Genomic DNA, 19,737 nt, shown 5'->3' with positions numbered 1-19,737 from the left:
TGTTCCACAACCTAGAACGTCTCAGTGGAGTTGCCAGCTCGCGAACCACTCCATACCACCCACAGGGCAATGGCCAGGTAGAACGCATGAACCGAACGTTACTCTCGATGCTAAGAAATCGAACTGGAAAGATTCCTTAAACAAGCTTATACATGCGTACAACTGCACAAGACACGAAACGACTGGGTTCTCGCCATTTTACCTGATGTTTGGCCGTTCCCCACGATTACCAGTTGATTTGCTGTTTGACCTAGACAACGACCTTCAACAGGGTGATTACCAGGACTATGTAAAGACGTGGCAAGCAGATATGAGACGGGCCTACGACCTAGCATCTAGGAACACCCAGAAATCGTCAGCCAGGAGTAAAGTGTATTACGACAAGAAGGCTTCCGCAGCAGTCCTACTCCCCGGCGACCGCGTACTTGTTAGAAACCTTTCAGAAAGGGGAGGACCTGGAAAGCTCCGTTCACACTGGGAAGAGCAAATTTATGTAGTTGAGGAACGCATATCTGATAGTCCAGTCTATCGAGTAAAGCCAGAACTTGGCCGTGGGAAACAACGAGTGTTACACCGTAACTTGCTACTTCCTTGTGATGCTTTACCACTGCCTAAACCAACGAGAGCATCATCCAAGACCACCCAACTAAGACCTAGAGTGCCACCTCAGCCTGAAGACATTGGAGAGAGTTCCGATGATGAGTATGAGATGAACACACTGTCCTCTCCAGTCACCCATGAAATAGCCTTTCCGGCGGAAGTAGACACCCCTCCTATGGACCCACAGGACCACTGTGATAATGAAGATTGTGCCACTATGTCAGATACCAGGGACCAACCTGACCCACAAGTGGACACTGGTGACTCATCAGTGCCAAATTCATCCGTCCTAGATGTGACTGATATGGCCCCTGAGGAAAGTGACAATTCAGATTCAGAGGAACACCTAGAGGGAGCTACCCGACCTAGAAGGGAGAGACGACCCCCTCGGATTCTGACTTACAGTCAGATGGGGGTACCCGAGTACCAACGTTTAAACCCAGTAGTAAACGCAATTCAATGCCCTCAGGTGATACTTCCCTACCAAGTCATGGCCAACTGGCTTGTACCTCACTGCCGGTGTGTTCACTGCACCCCGCACATCCCATTCATTCCACAGCTGCAGTATATACCACAGCCCATATGGACAAACCAGTAATGAACACTCCTGAAGTCACAACTGATTACTCCGAGTATTAACCATGGACAAGCAGACCTGTTGCTCGCCTTCTGTGACTTAACTCATAAGCGAAATTTGTGTTGGATTTTCCCTCTAGTTACAAACTGTTAAAGACAAAACCTGCGGATCATGGAACTGCCACAATAAGTATTCAGTTTGAAACATGACGAGAACTGACGCTCCCTCCTAACCATTGTTCTTTTTGGTTTTGTATTTCCTGTTATAATGTCGGGACGACATTTCTGTTGGAGGGGAGTGTGTTACAAGTAGAACGTGAGGGACTGGGCCCAGCCCCAGGTCACTTATTATTATGGGATCGAAAATCCCACGCGTTGGCGAGAATAAAAACGAAACGAGGATCGATGAGAAAACGTGTTGTCATTGCAGTTTTGTAGTAGTTCCTGTGCGAGATTGAGTAGAGTGTAACATTTGCATGGTGCTAGTTATTTAGTTGAATTACATTTCGTGTTCTGTTCGGTTATCAGCAACGTTCTTGTTCGTTAATTATAATAATTTGTAAATTTCAGTGAAGTATAAGAAAAGCTGAAAACACGAGTTTTCTTCTTGAGGACAATTTAATGCGGACTTGTTTTAATGAAGAATATGTTATTTATGTGTTTCTGGGGACGCGTGAAACTTCCCAGTAACGAGGTGCAGTACAGAATCTGGGAAAAGAAAGAAAGTAAATATGCTAAGACTCCCGCCTGGATTCAGGTCACAGCCATTTTTCTTATGCAAGATATACGGACAAACTTTTTACCACATTTAAAGAGATTTGTATGGAGACGCCATGCTGGCCGGAAACCAACAGAAACATCTGTCACTGAGTTTGCCACAAAAGCGTGAGAAAATCATAAACATTACAATAGTACTTTTTCTAATACTGTTCAGATAGCCAATTTCCATGAAGTACATCACCTTTTTAACAAACATTACAGCTCTCTCGGCCGCCAATTCAAGCGTAGTCTATCACAAAACCAAGAACCCATTGTGCGTGCCATATTTTTGTCGTTAAGTAGCATGTCTTTCCAGTAGTACTTGATAACGCTAGGACAAATATCTATCGCTGCGAAACTCGATTTAAAAACGTCACAGTCCGGAGTTCAATTCTTCAGGCGGATCAATTCTTCGGTCGGTGTAGCAGATCTCAAAGAGTAAGAATCGAGATTTGAACCGCTTAAGTAGCCCGCTAAACATATATGCTTTAGCGTGCGATATAATTACAATGAATAATAATTCCCAGAGATTCTCGCTTTTAAAGATTCCCCGTTTTAAAGATTCCCGCTGTTAAAGATTCCCCATTTTAAAGATTCCCGCTTTTAAAGATTCCCCGTTTTAAAGATTCCCGCTTTTAAAGATTCCCCATTTTAAAGATTCCCGCTTTTAAAGATTCCCCGTTTTAAAGAATCCCCATTTTAAAGATTCCCGCTTTTAAAGATTCCCCATTTTAAAGATTCCCGCTTTTAAAGATTCCCCATTTTAAAGATTCCCGCTTTTAAAGATTCCCCATTTTAAAGATTCCCGCTTTTAAAGATTCCCGCTTTTAAAGATTCCCCATTTTAAAGATTCCCGCTTTTAAAGATTCCCCGTTTTAAAGATTCCCGCTTTTAAAGATTCCCCGTTTTAAAGATTCCCGCTTTTAAAGATTCCCCATTTTAAAGATTCCCGCTTTTAAAGATTCCCCATTTTAAAGATTCCCGCTTTTAAAGATTCCCCATTTTAAAGATTCCCGCTTTTAAAGATTCCCCATTTTAAAGATTCCCGCTTTTAAAGATTCCCCGTTTTAAAGATTCCCGCTTTTAAAGATTCCCCATTTTAAAGATTCCCCGTTCCCCGTTCCCCATTCCCCATTCCCATTCCCCATTCCCATTCCCCGATTCCCCGTTCCCCGTTTTAAAGATAGCCGGTCATAGGTCTGCGTGTTATCTGCATGTCGACTCGTTGAGTTTGACACCTCTGTAATTTGCCGTGTGTTTTTGCATTTTTTAGGCTCATTTCTATTGCAAGATATGCTTTTATAAGCTAAGGCGTTTGATAACGGCTTCCGGCACTAACATTTTGCTGGATCAATAATAGCAAACTTTAAAACAAACTTTTAAAGTGCCTGCATGATCCTTCTGTTGTTTGTCTGTTCCGGTTTGTTTTGCAAAATTTGGGAAAATTTTTGTCTAATGTGCTAATGTCCGTTTCATAATTATAGTGACATTATAGAAAATTCATGTCACGGGGCCTGTTTTTGGGTTATAAGCATTTAAATCTAACCGATTATAGTGTTGCTTTAGTACTCTGTTACTTGAAGAAAAAGACATGAATTTTATAACAAATAACTAGGCATTCGTTTGATACGTTTGGTTTAGCGTAAACTGCAAAGGACTGGTATTATTGATCCATCAAGGTATGAATGCTGGAAATACTATCCGCGGAAATAATTAGCCGCCACCTAAGAAGCAGGCGTTTCGTTATGTCACATACGCAATGCGTCGTATGGCACGCTAAAGAGGTGAAATGGTTTCCTACGAAAGGTCTAACACGACATAAGGGCAGGACCTTTGCAGTTAGCATAACTTAGGGGAAAAAAACGCATTTGTCTATTTTGCCATTTTAGGCAATGTTTTTTTAAGACCGCGTGCAAAGAAAAAAGATAACACTATCATGGCCATCTATAATACGTTCCTGCGTAGGCAATCACATTGCATAGATGTCATTTGGTCACGCACTCACAACATAGACGCTTAGTTTGCATGGTGCTAGTTATTTAGTTGAATTACATTTCGTGTTCTGTTCGGTTATCAGCAACGTTCTTGTTCGTTAATAATTTGTAAATTTCAGTGAAGTATAAGAAAAGCTGAAAACACGAGTTTTCTTCTTGAGGACAATTTAATGCGGACTTGTTTTAATGAAGAATATGTTATTTATTTGTTTCTGGGGACGCGTGAAACTTCCCAGTAACGAGGTGCAGTACAGAATCTGGGAAAAGAAAGAAAGTAAATATGCTAAGACTCCCGCCTGGATTCAGGTCACAGCCATTTTTCTTATGCAAGATATACGGACAAACTTTTTACCACATTTAAAGAGATTTGTATGGAGACGCCATGCTGGCCGGAAACCAACAGAAACATCTGTCACTGAGTTTGCCACAAAAGCGTGAGAAAATCATAATCATTACAATAGTACTTTTTCTAATACTGTTCAGATAGCCAATTTCCATGAAGTACATCACCTTTTTAACAAACATTACAGCTCTCTCGGCCGCCATGTAAAGTTCACGTCACGCAAAGCTTAGAAATTCAAGCGTAGTCTATCACAAAACCAAGAACCCATTGTGCGTGCCATATTTTTGTCGTTAAGTAGCATGTCTTTCCAGTAGTTCTTGATAACGCTAGGACAAATATCTATCGCTGCGAAACTCGATTTAAAAACGTCACAGTCCGGAGTTCAATTCTTCAGGCGGATCAATTCTTCGGTCGGTGTAGCAGATCTCAAAGAGTAAGAATCGAGATTTGGACCGCTTAAGTAGCCCGCTAAACATATATGCTTTAGCGTGCGATATAATTACAATGAATAATAATTCCCAGAGATTCTCGCTTTTAAAGATTCCCCATTTTAGAGCTTCCCGCTTTTAAAGATTCCTTATTTTAAAGATTCCCCATTTTAAAGATTCCCCATTTTAAAGATTCCCCATTTTAAAGATTCCCCATTTTAAAGATTCCCCATTTTAAAGATTCCCCATTTTAAAGATTCCCGCTTTTAAAGATTCCCCGTTTTAAAGATTCCCGCTTTTAAAGATTCCCCGTTTTAAAGATTCCCGCTTTTAAAGATTCCCCATTTTAAAGATTCCCCATTTTAAAGATTCCCCATTTTAAAGATTCCCCATTTTAAAGATTCCCGCTTTTAAAGATTCCCCGTTTTAAAGATTCCCGCTTTTAAAGATTCCCCATTTTAAAGATTCCCCATTTTAAAGATTCCCCATTTTAAAGATTCCCCATTTTAAAGATTCCCCATTTTAAAGATTCCCGCTTTTAAAGATTCCCCATTTTAAAGATTCCCGCTTTTAAAGATTCCCCATTTTAAAGATTCCCGCTTTTAAAGATTCCCTATTTTAAAGATTCCCGCTTTTAAAGATTCCTCGTTTTAAAGATTCCCGCTTTTAAAGATTCCCCGTTTTAAAGATTCCCGCTTTTAAAGATTCCCCATTTTAAAGATTCCCGCTTTTAAAGATTCCCCATTTTAAAGATTCCCGCCTTTAAAGATTCCCCATTTTAAAGATTCCCGCTTTTAAAGATTCCCCATTTTAAAGATTCCCCATTTTAAAGATTCCCCGTTCCCCGTTCCCCATTCCCCATTCCCATTCCCATTCCCATTCCCATTCCCCGATTCCCCGTTCCCCGTTTTAAAGATAGCCCTGTATGAGGTATTTGAGTCCTATTGCAATTATTTGTGTTGACCTCTGACATCAATGACATCTGTCCATTTCCAACATTTTCGACACTTGCGTCTGCAATCTTGGCCCCCAGATCCTTTCTAGTTTTTCTAGTCTTTTACCTTTTTCAGAGCGCTTGCTTTGTTTTGGGCAGGATGGCCACACCGAATGGCGGCGATAGTGATTTACCGAACGAAGTATACAACATTACGAATTGCGTCACCATACATTACGAAAAGGATTTGCGAGCAGGAATGCCTTCATTCGGAAAGAAAAGTTCTGAGCCCAGATTTCAAGGAAAGTGAAGACGCTGAAAGCTTTGAAAGAAACTGTCAAGTGTGTTTACAGGGGTGAATAGGTTTTCGGATCGACGGATTTGGCCTTAAAAAGCGCTCGGATTGTGGATATTTGCCTTAAATCCAGCGGATTCGCGGATTTTCAAAACACTGTGCGTGGATCAGCTGTGAATTTTGGCGCGGATTCCGGATTCTGCCTGTCTTGATGTTCCTGTCTTGATCTTGGGTTCTAAACGAACTTTGGATCATAGAACTTTCTTCAGCCTTGGTCGCTATGTTAATGAGTTCTTCCAAATTCTTATTTTTTTCGAACAAAGCTCATTTAAACTCAGGTGTGAGACTGTGTCATAGTCATCAAGCATGTTGCCTTCTTTACTGTTTGTGCGAAATTACTAGTGACAATGGCATTCACATTTACCTTTCCGGATGCAATTGTGGTTTCGGATTTGAAGAAAAATATTGGCGGATCGACGGATTTGGCGAAAAAAAGGCACGGATCGGCGAATTTGCATACCCCTATTCACCCCCCTCCTTGAATATGGTAATGAACAATCATTTTCTTTCACTGATACGTGGACAAAAGAAAGGAAAACAGTGAACCGTTTACAGAAAGAAACGTTATAATTATTTGTTCTTGCTTGTCTGCTAGCCATTGAATTCTTTTGTGATCTTTTATGCGATGTCTATTTTTAAAAGGTTTCTGTGTTAGTAATTAAATTAATTATTAATTTAACAAATTAATAATTAACGCAGAAACGTCTCTGAAAAGTGGCCGGGATCGGGATTTCCAGGTAAAAAATGGCGGGATGGCGAGATTAGCAGGAAAAAATGGGCGGGAAAGCGGGATCTGAGAACCCTATTGTGGACCCTCTAAAGACTGTAACATAAGCAAAGAACAAAGATGTTTTCCGCATCAAATGACCTCATTTAGGGGTTTTTAGGACATTTAGGACAAACGGTAACTTTATACTTTTATACTATTATATATACTATTATATATATACTATTATATATACCAAAGAGTGCTCAGTAAATAAAGAAAGCTTCCACGAAAGACAAAGGCAAAAATGACTAAGGTGCAACTTTTAGAAAATTAGTTTCCCAAATCATTACAAAAGACTGTGATCTAGATCATATTCTCTTGATTATTATCATCATCATCATCATCATCATCATCATCATCATTATCAAGAAAACTGTTGGACCAAATACAACAATTATATTTTTGCGTGGGTCTTATCTTTTATACTTTTCGGGTATCGTCAATTAAGGACCGAAATTACTTTCGCAAAACAGGCAGACAGGAGATAAGATGTGACCAAAAAATGTATTTTTCTCCGTTTTCGTGAATGATTAATAAAATATCGTGTCAATTTTACCTGAGAAAATTTTATCATGACAATATTGCGTGATTTTTTCGAATTCTAACTGAATGAAAATATTGAGGGTGTTTACAGACAAACCAAGACAAACTCGGATTCTTGGTCAAATTGGAATTTAAGAATGTCGGTTTTTATGAAGAGAGCAGAATAGAAGTACCCGGAAGAAAATATGGACGAGATCTAGAAGAAGAGGTTGAAGAGAAAAACCAACAACAAACTCAACCCGATTATGAGACAGAGTTTGGGATGCCAGCCCAGACAAGTGGATGTTAGGATACACAAAGTAGGAGAGTATAAAATGCGATTTAAAGGCTATCAATGAAAATGTAAGGAAGTTTTCAAACTCACCCTCTGCTTGCGTTGGATGAAGCATTATTGAAATCGATGACACAAAAATGAGGAGGACAGAAACATTCATTTTTACACCGCAACGAACGTCTTAAGTTCTCAAGTCTTATGGAAAGTAATGAGCTAGTACCAGCTGGCGATGTAAAGTCGACATAACAGCTTATTACAAGTCAACACTGTCTAATAAGAGATGGCGTGTTTTGCCTCAATCATTCAGAGCTATATTTCTTCTCATGTCAGTTTGACTCTTGCTCTTACTAAGACTTTCCGTTTAAATGACGCACTTATTACGTCAACAAAATATTTCTATCTGTGGGTTTCTCAACTAAGCTTACAGGAAGAAACTCCTTCTTGCTCTTGCTTATGAGTGAATGTTTTATTCCAGTGAAAGATACGTCCCAAACTCAATTTTTTAGCAATCACTTAGTTAAAAACCTTCAGTTTCGACGGTATTTTCCGTGTTCCCTATCTTTATTTTGGTTCTTTGTTAAGAATTAAACATTGATTTTATTGTTTTCATGTTATTAAATTTTTTTTGTTCAGAATTGTTCGTGGTAAAATTAGCGTGAATGTTGAATACATATTTATATCAGGACGTTATTGCGATTTCGACTGTTAGGTTAACCCTTTGAATACCAACTACGCATATGTGCGTAATTAATGGTCGTGCTCTTTGTACCACTCGTGACGTCATCAAATTAAATGTCATCAGATATTCTTGATAAGCAAATAGTAGTGCTAGGCTAGCCCTTTCCGCACAATGGTCAGGTTTAGATATCGACGACATTCCGACGTCGCAAATCGAGAAACAACGATATCTGTTTTGGTGCAAAAACGGTGGTAAAATGGTCCACAACGCCTATGATTGATCAAGGTCCATTTCTAGGCTTCGCCCGTAACTAACATCCAACTTTTCACGGCAGCCAGAAAGAACATACAATGCAAAAGGTAGCCAGTGTTAAAGGACCGAGAAAAACAGAAAGGAAAGGGCCAAGAAACGAAATTGAGAACGGTTAATGGCAAAAAAAAAAAATAAGTCCAAATTTTGGCTTATGCGCATGCCCGGAATTGAAGTTTTGCCCAATTTTGTACCTAATCCTCGAAAAATCTCTCCTTTTAGAAACAAAAAATGTTTTTGTTAAGCAAAACTTAGGCTTATTTAGCGTCGTGGCAGCTAAAAAACCTGACTAAACGGTTAAAAACGGTATTTTTTGGCGAAAGTTTGGTATTCAAAGGGTTAATATATTCCTCGCCTTTGATAACGTTTTGACAAAAGGCAGGATGTTGAACATTATATTTTACAGCCCCGCATGCATGCGATTGTTATAAGTTAAAAGTTAGTTAATTAATCAAACGCCATTCAAACAACTGAATTTAAATTTATGCTTTTTCTTTTGCAAACAGATTGACAGATTGCCTGCTTCTCATTTTGCCATAGTTTTAAATTGGAAAGAAAAAAAACATATTTTCAGGCGCCAAGTTACGCTTGCGATGTAAATATGGCAAACTTTTTTTTGTTCCGAAGACCTTGTATTTTGTATTTCGATAAAGCAACAACTCATGTCTTTACTTTCACTCCGTTAAAAATCTTAAATTCCCATGGTATTTTTCGTGTTCTCCACCTTTGTTTTTGTTCTTTATGGAAAATTTCAACATAAATTTCGTTGTTTTAATGCTTAAAATATATTGTTTCTTAGTTCAAGGTGACTCAAGATTAGTTAACCTGAATATTGAATAAATAGCTATGTTAGGGCGTTATTGCAGCTTCGAGCTAAGCTTGTATCCAATTTAAAAATAATATTAATAATAATAATAATAATAATAATGATATAAATATTTATAAAAGGGAGTGATATTAAACGTTATATTCCGCAGGCCTCCATACACATAAGATGGTTTCAAGTTAGCTAAATGCCATTCAAGAAACTGAATTTACATCATGCTTCATCAGTTTTCACATCTTACGTCTAGGGGAAAGTGATAACATAATATTGAGCTAACACAAGCTGGAAACATGGAGTCGAAATATCAGCTCATTAGAAGTCCTGTCTCAGAAGAGATGGCGTGTTTCGTCTCTGTCATTCAGAGCTATTTCTACTCGTGGCAGTTTGACTCCTCCTGTTCTTACAAAGACATCCTGTTCAAATTACGCACTCATTATGTAAACAAAATATTCCTATCTGCGGGTTTGTCAACCGCGCCTACAGGAAAGAATTTCTTCTTGTACGCCTGGGTGCATATTTCATTTATAGGAAACGTTCCAAACTCATGTTTTTACAATCACTCAAATAAAAACCTTCAACTTCATCGACATCTACCGTGTTCCCTAGCTTTGTTTTGGTTCCTCATTACGAATTAAACATCGAGGTCGTTGTTTCCATCTTAATAAGTTTTTTTGTTCATATTTTTTCGTTATTAAGTTGGTCTGAGTGTTGAATACATATCTATAAGAGGACGTTATTGCGACTTGGTGTGTTAGCTTAATATATTCCTCGGTTTTGTTAACGTTTTGACAAAAGGCAGGATGTTGAACATTATAATAAACAGGCCTCCATGCGTATGATTGTTATACGTTAAAAATTACTTAATTAATTAAACGCCATCCAAATGACTGAATTTAAATTTATTCTTTTCCTTCTGGCAAACATATTGTCCGTTTCTAATTTTGCCATACTCGTGAAAAAATATTATCAGATGTCAAGTTACGCTTCCAATGTAAATATGACAAATTTTATTTTTTCGAAGACGTTTCACTTTGTTTTTCGCAAAAAAACAAAAACAAAAACAAAAACAAAACAAACAAAAAAAAAAGTTTTTTTTCGTAAAAATAAAAATGCTACAGTCGAACCTCCCTCAAGCGACCATCCAAAATGTCAAGCTTAGGTGGACGCTTACGGGAGGTGGTCGCTATCGAGAGCTCAGACCTTTTCGCCGGTCAAAATTTTGGCTCATTAGCATATGGTAACTGCAGAGCCTTACCAATGCTTTATATGTCTTATTCATCATCAGAAAAGTCAATTTCGAGAGAAAAACCGGTACTTTTCGTTGAGAAAATTTCTATCTCTTGTAATGCGATGATGTTACAACATCTTGGAATGTGTCTTGTTGTCCAATTTTCGGTCTATAATGTGTTCAGTGGTCGCTCACACGAGGTTAAAAACAAAAAGGAATTTCAAACTTTTAGCTCTAAAAGTGGTTGCGGTCGCCTACGAGAGGTGATCGCTTATAAGAGGTTCCAAATATAGCGATCTGACTTGGAAACTTTTGGTATTTTGGAAAACTGGTCGCTTACGAGAGGTGGTCGCAACCGGAGGTTAGACTGTACACTACATGTTATTACGTCACTCTTGGTCTACAGGCAAACCAACAACAGACGACCACATGTATAATACGAGAGTTAAAATGTTAACCCTTGGTAACCACGAACTGAATGGTAATTTCACTTCCGGTCGGTGCGGAGTGGACGACGGTAATCGAGCATCACTGACATGCGCAGAATATTGACGGAAGTCATTTGTTGTTACCGGTAGCCGTTGCAATCTGTCACGGTCGTCCTTGCTAAAGGTCTTTCTCCTCGACAAGGCTCGTATGTATACCGAACAAGAAGGGACCATTCAATATTTATGCCTTGGGTGAAGGGGGAGGGGGGCTGGAAAATAAGAGGGGGAATGATCAAAAAATTAGAAAATGAAGAGGAGGTCACTAAACTAAATAAGGATAGGAGTGGGGGAGCTATGTATTTCTTTTAGCCATATAGAGCATACCGGTGAACACTTCCAAACAGTCCACTTACATGGGTCAACTAATACAGAAAAAGTCACGACAGTGAGAGAACGACCTCACAATATTGCGCCCAGATCGGGTTTGTCCAGAGACCTGTGCTACAACAGGTACTCTGTAACTGTTGGTTTCCTTTTGAATCACTCTCGCTTTCCGATGAATCAGAGTTGCAAAGATGCGAAATAACGATATCATCTTCGCTGTCACTTTCCGCATCTGAACTGCTGTCCATATCATTGTCACTGTTATCATCTTGCAATACTTCGTGCCGCTGAAGAGAGACAGGGGTATCAAGTACCCCACCCATTCTGATCAAGGCATGTGCAGTGAACCGTGGCACCTCATCATTTTTCTTGCTCTTTAATTGAAGTTTGAAATGACTGACGAATACTTGTCAAGCTTCTGGATGCTTAATTTCCCAACTTTACCAGTGCGACAAGGAGTGTTCCAATCATAGTCCTCGAAGCATTTCTGTTGTTTCTGCTTGCGTTTCCTGTTGTCTCTACTTGCATTTCTCACGTCATGTATCTGTTTTAGTTTGCATCCGGTCTTGCGGGTTCTTTAGCATTATTTTCTTTTGACATGCTTTTAACAACACAATTCTTTCCTATTTCATTCAAACAGTATTTTTGGACTGAACGATTTGCATGGCAGAAATTGAATGGTAATGTGAGGCCTGTTCTCATTATATATTTCTTTCATTATCTATATTTATGTTTCTTTATATTTTATTTCTTCCATGCCGGCTGCCTTGGAATTCATCACCAAAATTGTCAACTGGAACAGAGAGTAACTACGAAGGCTAATTCAAGAACTTGTATAAAGACCTAAAGAATGAAAAGGCCAAGTATTTCAACAAAATACTCCAAGGCATGTACAAGCACGCACAGCCCTATTTGCTAGGTAACTTGCTAAAGCACCTTTACAAGGAAGGGAAAAGAAGATTTCAAATCAAAAAAATATCTCAAAAAGGTCAAGCATGACATGAGTGTACTTTTTTCTGAAACAAATGAAGCCTCCTGTCTTAAATTTATGAGAATGTCTCCGACCCAACTAAGGCCTAATCATATAGGCATTGTGTCCAAAGGTGTTGAAAAATTTTCGAGTCGAAAAAATTATGTCCCAAATGAAAAAGGAAGAAAATAACATCCCATCTAATTTGGGGACACTTTTTAACAGAAATAAACTTAAGCCATGGGCTAGTGAGGAATATCAGTATACTAAAGCAGTGCAAGAGGAACTTGCTCAAATGAAACGAGATGTCAGTAACAAATAAGAGAAGTTTTTAAGCTTAAAGCGAAGTCTTGACCGAGCCTTCAAAGGTTTGCCAAATAAGACAGGAATGAGGAACGGCAGACAAAAAAAAAGAAAAGAAAGGCCGAAAAGGGAAAGAAAGAGCGCCTAAACAAAATCCAAGAAGAAACAAGGCGTAATATCATCAAACGGATTCTGAGGAAGCTTACAAGTGTATTACAAAACAAATACTTCTGTTAAATGAACTAGAAAAATTGAGAGCAGACTGGCACAAAGCTCGATTAGCAAGCCTCATTAACAAGGGAAATTGGCATCCAGAAGCAAGGATATGTGCACTTGCGCTTATGCAAAGCTAACCGATTAAGAATTAGAGACAAACTGCCATGAAGAGCAAGGACATAGTGAAGAAGAAGTGAAAAGTGAAAAAGATGATTGCAAAGAAAGAAAGAAGTGGTGGAGGATAATAAGGAATTCAATGAAAGAAATTAAGTGTCGCTGTCAGAGAGAACCAGGCAGTACCAAAAGATCGAGGTCGGCCGTTTACCTTCATCTTTTCACAGTATAAAAGCTATCTGAAAAGATTAACAGCCATGACATTTAAAGGAATTTTATTTAGTTTAACATTCTGAAAAGTGTACATGAGTTTTTCTAAAAAAACATATACTTACAGATTTATTGCATTCATGTCTGGATGGAACAAATGTCTTAACTAGCGAGTTTAGAGATTGTACTTCTAATTTAATCAATTCAATTCTGTGTTTATCCACCATCATTTCCATCCAAATCTCTAGAAGTAGGCTCTTCAGTCGTTATTAACAGACTGGAAAAATTTATATGAAGAGAAGTTATTCTTCGCCGTATTTCTTATACGTTTACCACTGACGGTAAGTTAATGTTTAAAACGAACCATGGTTAAGTGGCATGTTTTGATTTCCCAACAGAAACACCTTTCGAGATAAGATCATTACGTTCCATCCAGACTTCTGGCACATTTAAACAATAAAACAATATTTACACCGACAGGTTATAACTATATCATGCATTCAGAAAGAATGCTTTAATTTACTAACACAGAGGTTTTACCCTAAATTCCCAACGTAATTCTTATTAATTTGCTTTGACTTTGCTTCGCTACGCTTAGTGATTGGTTTAAAAGCCTAGCGTCACATTTTCAAGCAATCCTAGCTAAGCCTCGCTCGCACATCTTTTCTCGAGTTCGTATTCGAGTTCAATATTGCTTCAGTCGAATATCTGTGTCCTTTTTGATTGGTCAGATTGATTACCATGGTTCTCCTTTTACCACAGTCAGTTAAAAACCTCTCTATGGGTTGAATATTAAAATATGTTGTGCAAGTCATTACTAAACGTTGTATTGTACGTAATGTAATTTAATTAGTACTCCACTAAGATGGCATTGGGCCTCAGTGTAGCGTGATAGCGCGCAAGTCATTCGTACAGTTTGAAAATTGTATTTCGATTGAAAATTAATTGGTTTCTGCTGGAATCTGTAAGAGAACTAATAACTTCGTGGGATGCAAATTCAACCAGGGAAGAGATTTGGAGGGATGAGAGTTACTTTCATCCTCAACTTGAATTTCGTTTAAGTTAATTTGCTGCTATTTGAAATCTATTTTTGCATTAGGAACAAATTGATCAACAATAATTCCAACGCTTTTCTTTTGACTCCTGGTGCCTTTTGTCGCACGGAAAACACGACAAAAGCACTATTATGCTACTGGCCCTTTGAATCACTCTAGCGCTGCGGTAAATATAACTGAACATACATGTATATATATATATGTGTATACCTTAGTTGTACTAATCCCCTTAAACATTACATTATTTTAAGTAACAAGGTGAATAATGATTACTGTTATAATAATAAAGGGTCCTTATTCATAGTTTTAAATAGACGTTAAAACTTACAAGGTACTTATAGACTGTCCCAATAATAACAATTTTTAACTATAATCCAACTTGTAAGCAAGGCAATTTTGGGCATTTTGTAGTTTCTGCCAGAAATTGCCCCGTATCCACTATATTTAAACTCAGGTAAGGCAAATGAGAAAAGTTAGAAAGGAGTATTGATATTCATTACTAACATATGCAGAATCAAATAACAAAGGCACTGGACGTATATCTATAAGTGACAATCGTCTGTTTAAATACCTTACACGATGTTAGCACTACAGCTTAAATATATTTACAAAATTAAAGTAAGGAATTTGATCATTCCCTGAAAGATGCCTGTCTGTGGAAATAACTTCGTTGCCTGGAGTCTATCACAGTGGAGTTAACTAAGGAATATGAAGACTAAGATTGCGAAATAATGTCCTAATGACGTAAGGCAAAATTCTTGAAGAATTAAACAAAGTTTAATGTAAATCGATCTGATAAAAACTGAAATTTTCATATCAATCTGATCAGAAAAGTTGAAACACCAAAAAGAATTTTGAGATAGATGTTGGGCTAAAAGAAAGAGGAGACGTACAAACTGAATTGTTTCTTGGTTAGATTACCGAAGGAAGAGCTTTTTTGATAGATTGAGGAAACAGGCAAAAATTCTGGAAGAGATTTCTTTTGTTGGCCTCTTAATATCTACATTATGTACACACAATTTACCAGCTCAACATGCTGCAACAGAAATCAGCAGCCTTGGAACTTTCAGAGATGAGATAATTTCTTTTGTAAAATCCGCCATATTGTACCTTGAGAGTTCTACCACCGTCATTCCATATCAGCCGGCATTTTCAGCCGTGCAAGGAATTCGTAATTCTCTCCTCTCTATCCGTCTTGTACTTGCAAGCGCCGGACGCTATCGCATTCATTGGTACTACGGCGGCTAAAACCGTGAGCCAAAACCTCTGTAACGCCTTGTGTAAATATTTCACAACGTCACCTGCTTCCTTTTATAAATCCGACAAAACCTTAGTAGTTTGTGTCTTTGAAATGGCCGCTAGTGTGGCTTAAATACAGGCGTTTAGTATATGTTTGTAAAACTTCCTGAAGAGATCTACTACTAGTTTAGTGTTTAATTTTAATTTTAAAAAATGTAAACCAAATTTAAAAAGAAACAAAAAGTTGTAATTTAAAAAAAAAAATTGAAAAACTTCTCGGTCTGCTTATACTACAGAAACTAGGCTGTGCTACTAAGTTAAATTTACGAGAAGTTACTATTTCATACAATTGCAAAATGCTTGTATAATGTCTGGGATGTCAGCAAATTTTTAAGTTTGACTGTTGTGTGGGCAATAGCCAACCATGTTTACTAAAGAACTTTTGGCATTCCCTACAGGCGACTACACTAGATACATTTTTTGAGAAACCAAATCGAACAAAACACACAGATAAACAAACATACAACACAAAAGTTTACCTACACCAGCTAAAACGAGTTATCCCTATTGTATACTGCTTATAATTTCAATCAAAACTGGTTAAAAAAATGTTCAATAACTTTTAAACAAACTAAGCTAAACCGATAGGAAGAGCAGTTTTAAAGATAAGACAAAGTAATGGTGTTCCGCGCAATCAAGAAAAATTGTTACTCTGGCTTTCATATCAAATTTCTTTTTAAAGTCTCTTGTCTTGAGGAATGGAAGTTATGAAAGTTTTAAATAACCCTCACTTTTCACAAATTATATGCACGACTGAATATTGAAAAAATTATCAGATTTTAAGTCTTTCCAATCACACTCTATTTCCTTCTCTATAAACGAGAGCAAATGGATTGCTCAAATCACCGAAAAGAATAGACCTGCTTTGATTCAATATCTTTACTGCAGGGCCAAACAAATTTCTCAGAAGCTCTCTTAGAAGACAAACTGTGGAAAGTTATAACAAATCAACTTGAGCAACTACTTTCTTTAAAGCCTTTACGTTTGTTAAGAGAATGCGAGTTACTTTGCTAATGCTATTCGCATTGATATTATTGCTATTCATCTACTAGCTCACTGTACAGCGTTACAGTGTCATGCCTAAGAAAACAGGCGTCATATGTGACACGAGAAATGCCTGAAACTCGATGTGCATTTTGTTTGTTTATAGCGGTCAGGTTGTTCGTAATCCAGGTTTAAGCGTTTATGGAGGTTTAAAGTTTTCTTTCATGGGTAAAGTATTTTCTTTGCTAATTTTTAGAGGACTTAAAGCTTGTAAGCCGTCGTCAAAAGTTGACAGAGAAAAAATGGCTTAAGTTTATAAATGAGTAACACTAATTTAAGACTAGCTTGGTCATGCTTTGAACAACCAGGTCATGGTTAAGTTTTACTCTAGGTAATCATGTCGGAAAGTAATATCCCGCTTGGCGCTAAAAGAGACAATGATCTAAGTCTCTTGCCACTAGTATTCAACTGAAGCTAACTGAAACATACATATGTTATGACCGGATTAGTCAGTACTGCAATATCGGGCATCACAATAATATAGGCCTGATAACTTGTAGATATAATAGGAGCCACAGTTCTTTACTTGAATCAAGACTAACCTATCGCAACAGCCTTTCCATGTGTGAATACAGACTTGTCTTGAGACTGTACCCTCAGCCACTGTAGGATGACCACCACTCAACCAGACAGGAAAGGTTGTATCACAACGGTCCATCGGTGGACATGTGGTCACCATTTTTGTGCCTGCAGCTCCTTGGAAGCGATACCAGCCATTGAGTGTGTTGTCACATTTGAAGTTTACTGTTACGTAGTCATATTTTCTTCCTGCATCGGACAGATTTTGGTAATTTTGCCAGTGACATACATCAACTAAAGGAAATACACAAATGTGTAAATAAATATGTGATAAACACAGAAGAAATTTAACATATGTCGTCTTGTGTTTCGTAGTCATATCTTCTTTCCGCGTCTGTCAGATTTTGGTAGTTCTTACATATGTCAACTAAAAAAAACAAACAAAGTAATACGTAAATAACTCTCCCCTGATCCGTAGATACCTCTGTCACGCTGTGTCGTTGGGAGTTACTTGTAGTTTGAATACAGTCACTTCATATATTTTCTTCAATTTTACATCACTTTATTACATCCGGTCATGCACAAACATTTCTAGATGATTTGTCTTCGCTTCCATTTTTCCTGGGAACAAGGTTGTTAAAAGATCTCGCCACCGAAATATAGCTTCTACAATAGGTATTAATTACCACCTTTTTGTCTGTTTATACGAGAAAATCTTCATATTTACATTTTAAATTTCCAGTTCAAATGTTGTTGGGTAACCTGTAGGTAAGCCATAGCTGAATAAATTTGTCCTTCATGCGATGATATTTATCGACTCTAAGTGCGAGAACATCGCAATCAGCGCCAGTGTTTCTCCACTAAGGTATGTTTACTCTCTGGCATTGGATAAACCGCTGGAGGAATACCATGTGGGATACTTTAACCAACTATGTAGTGGATTCTAACTTCATATGGGTTATTTATTATTTTTGTCTTGATACATGCCTACTTGTTAAATAAGATTCTTAAATGTGACAAACCGTCCTTACATAACGACAAATAAAGTTTTTAACTATAGCTAATTAAAACAGAATAGAAGATATCCCTACTAATGATAAAACTGTGTTGCACCTTCACAATTAAGACCGTTCTTTACAAATCCATCTTTGCACTGGCAGTTGTACGATCCATCCGTATTCTTGCACTCAGAGTTGGCAACAGCATTACATGGGTCGACCTGTGCTGCGCACTCGTCGATGTCTAAAAACAAAGGGATCTAAATGTTACTATTTCAATGTCGCAATGGATGGTTAAGTGTCCCATTACGGGCATAAAAGGGAATTCTGGGGAAAATAAACTACTTTACACGTGAAAAAGGCGAAAAAAATATCAGAAAAATCTCAAGTGAACCTTGTTACGAAGGAAAATAAGTAGAATTGGCGCCTTAAATCCACTCCAAAGTTTTTACATTTCTAAAGTGATTACACGGCATATAGAAAGATACATTTTATTAGAGTAATCGTGTGGCTGGCTAACGGGAAACTTTCAGTGATATCAACCACACAATACTGCCATCTGCCGATCGATTGTAGGCGTTTCAGCCCTATTACTTGCATGTGGGATGACCTGCTGTTATCTACAGCGATTATCTCAATCACAGTGTTCCAGTAAAGTCTAGTGCACAGCTGCAGTTGAATTCGTTGATTCGTCTAAGTAACTAACTCTTCGCATCATTTCGCCTCCACCTGCCCACAACAGGTGTAAAATCGGCCCTGAATCGAAGCCATACCCATGCGGTCAATTCCCCATCTGTCCCCCCTTCACCAGATTGGAGGTTATGACCATGGAACTACACGCCCTACTGTGTTTGGCATGTTTAACATTGGGTCGTGTGTCCGCTCACAGGCAAACTTTTGCAAGGAAATATACTGTAAAGAAGGAATTAAAACATTTCTGCTGGAAAAGTAAAAAAGATGAAAGTTTCACAGCAACTCGTAAAAAAGGTTTATCTTTTGGTTTCCTCGTGGCAATAATAGTCAAAGACGACTTTCTTTTTGTTTTCCCTTTTCCAGTGACTGTCAATTTCTAGGAAACGCACCTTTTTATTGGCTCCTAATCGTTTGTTAACATTGCTGTTTTATTATTTACACGAACTACTACCTGTTTCACATCGTGTGCCATTAAATCCTGGTGCACAGCTGCAGTTGAATCCGTTCACTCGGTCTGTGCAGTTCCCGCTGTTCTTGCAGGGATGACTTGCGCAGTCATCGATATCTGTTTTAAAGGGATAAGGTAGAAATTTAAAAACGGTCATACCGTAAAATACCACGTTAAAGCCTCCCCCGATATAAACCCTTCTATTTGCTAACAAAGATATTATTCCCGATATAAGCCCCCCCCCCCGCCACCCCCCGCCGATACGAGCCCATCTAATGTGTAAATCACATAACGTTCTGGTCCTTTCCAGTTGCTCCAGTCACACTAGTGTTTTAGAGATGTTTTTGAAACATATTCTCCGTTTACACAATAAATGTATTACAAATGTAATGGTATATTAGCTTTAATTCGTTGCCCAGATAGGTTATAACTCCTCGTT

The 19,737-nt window shown here is 38.0% G+C and overlaps 1 protein-coding gene across 1 annotated transcript; it reads right to left on the bottom strand.

Annotated features, from left to right (window-relative positions):
- Positions 1-18,219: 18,219 nt before the first annotated feature.
- Positions 18,220-19,531, bottom strand: LOC149104865 (vitamin K-dependent protein S-like). Its single transcript, XM_089271481.1, has 2 exons — positions 19,302-19,531; positions 18,220-18,401 (listed from the first exon to the last, which is right to left on the bottom strand). Exons 1-2 carry the CDS (start codon positions 19,453-19,455, stop codon positions 18,250-18,252), a joined length of 306 nt encoding a protein of 101 aa, XP_089127607.1. The 5' UTR covers positions 19,456-19,531; the 3' UTR covers positions 18,220-18,249.
- Between the last annotated feature and the right edge of the window lie 206 nt (positions 19,532-19,737).

This window comes from Orbicella faveolata, unplaced genomic scaffold (assembly GCF_042242905.1).
Source record: "Orbicella faveolata isolate gen_17 unplaced genomic scaffold, um_ofav_v1 contig_34, whole genome shotgun sequence".
Lineage (NCBI taxonomy): Eukaryota > Metazoa > Cnidaria > Anthozoa > Scleractinia > Merulinidae > Orbicella > Orbicella faveolata.
This window is presented reverse-complemented; position numbering and strand designations above follow the sequence as displayed.

Excerpts from the sequence above, each read along its gene's own strand:
- LOC149104865 (XM_089271481.1), bottom strand. The coding sequence starts at position 19,455 with ATGACCGTTTTTAAATTTCTACCTTATCCCTTTAAAACAGATATCGAT. Across the intron at positions 18,402-19,301 it reads TGGCACACGATGTGAAACAG|ACATCGACGAGTGCGCAGCA; the intron begins GTAGTAGTTCGT and ends CTTTGTTTTTAG.